This window comes from Wolffia australiana, chromosome 4, assembly GCF_029677425.1.
Source record: "Wolffia australiana isolate 7733 chromosome 4, ASM2967742v1".
In the NCBI taxonomy this organism is placed as follows: Eukaryota; Viridiplantae; Streptophyta; class Magnoliopsida; order Alismatales; family Araceae; genus Wolffia; species Wolffia australiana.
The window spans coordinates 6,018,121-6,020,825 of NC_135838.1; the positions used below are offsets into that span (position 1 = coordinate 6,018,121).

The following is a 2,705-nucleotide window of genomic DNA, read 5'->3' on the forward strand; positions in this document are numbered from 1 at the left end:
TAGAAGTCAAATTTGCACTATTTAAAATACTTTTAATTGTTAAAAAAATTCAGAAAAATATTTATAATATTTTCAAAGTATTTAAAAATATTTCTAAGGCTTCTGAAAATAATTTCAACATACGTTAAATATCAAATGACCTTTTAAAATATTTTAAAGTATTAAAATAACATTTTAATACTTTAAAACTATTTTCAGAAATTTTAAAAAACATTTTTCATTCTCCCAAGTACTTTATGATTATTCTAGTTTATTTTATAGTTTTAACACATTTAAAAAACATAATCTTAAAATATTTTAAGCTCTAATTATAAATTAGTTTCTTAATTATAAATTCATGATATTAATGTAATTTAGTGTACATTAAAACACAAAAACCTCAACATAACGTATTCACTTTTTTTGCTTACTCTCCTGCTGAACTATCAAACCTGAGTCAAGATGGTGACACGCCCGGGTGCCACGTTGTTGAGCGCAAACACTCGCGGAAGCATACTTGGACGTGAACCAATGCAGAAGATGTCGAGGAAGATCCCAAGACGATACAAGGAGAAACACCGAGGCTTAATCTTCAGCCTCATTACGTCCTCACGTCGTCACCGTCAAGAGAGCATCAACTCCAAGAGCGAGAGAGAGGGAAGGAGGAAGAGACTTCTAGCTCAAAAAAAACTTTCAAGAAAATCTACCCAATTCAAAGGGAGAAAATAGAATACATCAAGGATTGTTGGGGATGAAGAAAACAAGGGAAATGGGGGGTCTTTTATAGGCACAACCCAAGGCCTAAACACCCCCTAAAAACTAGGCACGATCCTATTCTCAAGGATGTGCTAGGCCATCCTACTTTCTTGGATGAAACAAGTCAACCTACTTTCTATGATGTACCAAGTCAACCCCCATGATCCTGAATTATAGGCATTGGGGGTTTGACATTTTCAACACATGTTCCGGAAATGGCATGTTTTTCGGTCAGTAGTCTCCGACTGAGGCACAAGGTACCTGACATTAGAGTAGAATCTACAAATTTCACATATCTCTCTCGAGTCAAGACTTTGAAAAACATGGGTAAGGAGAATGGGAACGGCGGAAGGAAGCCATCGTGAACAAGTAGTTTTTCAGAGCCAGTGTGCGATCAGAAAGTAATGAGGTTCAAAATCACAGACTGGATTTTCTAACTGCAACGAATTTTCATATACTGTGCTAGCAGAATTTCACATTATGGAAAGGTAATCTTTACTCGTAGAATATTTCATACAAAAAAGCGGAATGATCAAACCCGTATAGACTGAAACAGCATTAACAGCTGCATCGCCAGCCATCCAGAATTGCTCCTCCTGTGAGCGTCGCGCGTTTTTTGAAGGAAGCATAAAATTACTGGTCCTTAATTATCGAAATGTCCGTGGGCTCACCGATGATGTACGGGAATCACTCTTTGGGTTAAATCCCAGTAAGGTTCAACGCTGTGCAGCTGAAAGGCCGAATTCAAAAAGGGAACTAGACAACCAGAGACATCAAGATAGGACAAAAGAAAACAAAAGAAAGACTGATATTATTTATCATTGGCCTCAAACGGGCTATGGCGTGGAATTAACAAACGATAGTGGTATGGCCACGTTCTTTAGTGCTAGCCTATTTGTCTCACTTTTATTCCTCAACAGGACAAAGGTTCCTTTAAGAGCTGGTGAAGTAGATAAGCTCCCGGACCTTGTTCGGCACCTTTTCACGAACAAGTGTCTCGTACTTGTTCGTGCACTTGTTGGCGCCGTCGCTGGCCTCGATGATAAGCTTGTAATACTGGCCGCTGACGTAGCCCCTGACCATCCGTGCGAAGCTCAGCTTTTCGTCCGTCTCCCAGTTGTGGCGCTTGACGGCGAAACGCGCAATGTCCAGCGCGTGTTGATAATCTGCCGGCTTCTTAATCCTGTCCCACCCCGGTGGCGTTGGCTCCTCTAAGGTCGCATAAGCCTGGAAGGCGACGGCCGAAAGAACGGCAACGATGAGGAGGAGGGAAGGCAGCTGGGTCCTCATTTTCTTTACTTGCTTCGTTCTCTGTCTCTTGGAGCTGTTGCTTTGGTGCGAGTGCGGGTAAAACTTCAAGTCGTGGCCCTATTTTATAGGGAGAAGAAACAGCTGCAAAAGAGAGTCGAGCATTAATATGACTGCCCTCTCCCTTGCCTGATTCGTGCACTTTCCACGAGCCGTCAGAGTGAATGTTCTATGTTCGGAGGAAAACCATGGGCCATTTAGTCGTAGCCGAGAATATCTAAGAAAAAGAGATGGACGAAACAAGTGAAATGTCTCTAACCTGCTTGCCACTTTAGCTCATTTCTTCTGCAAGAAAATACATACCAGAGCCCCTTGTTTCAGGTCGCTGAGTCAAATGCTATGGATCTCAGAAGAAATGGACAAGCCTAGTTCAAAAGCGACATCAGTTCTTTTGTTTTTGCAAAACGGCATGTTGAACTGCGGGGACTCACCAGGAATTTAATGAAGCGATATGGCGAGTTGACGGAAGGTGAGGGTGCTACGAACTGAGACTTCCATGTCTGGCAACAGTCATCTCCGATTGAGGCACATGGTTCCTGATATCTGAGTACAATCTAAAGAGAAAACAGCTGAGTTTTTCACGAAAACGGGTCGACATCTCTCTCAAGTGTTGACTTCGAAAAACGTAGGGAAGGATATGCCAAAGCTGCATAGAAGACAAC

The 2,705-nt window shown here is 41.7% G+C and overlaps 1 protein-coding gene across 1 annotated transcript; it reads right to left on the reverse strand.

The window, feature by feature from the left end:
• Window positions 1-1,668: 1,668 nt before the first annotated feature.
• On the reverse strand, window positions 1,669-2,025 carry LOC144702476 (cysteine proteinase inhibitor 1-like). The gene has a single exon (XM_078574536.1). It carries the CDS (start codon window positions 2,023-2,025, stop codon window positions 1,669-1,671), a length of 357 nt encoding a protein of 118 aa, XP_078430662.1.
• Between the last annotated feature and the right edge of the window lie 680 nt (window positions 2,026-2,705).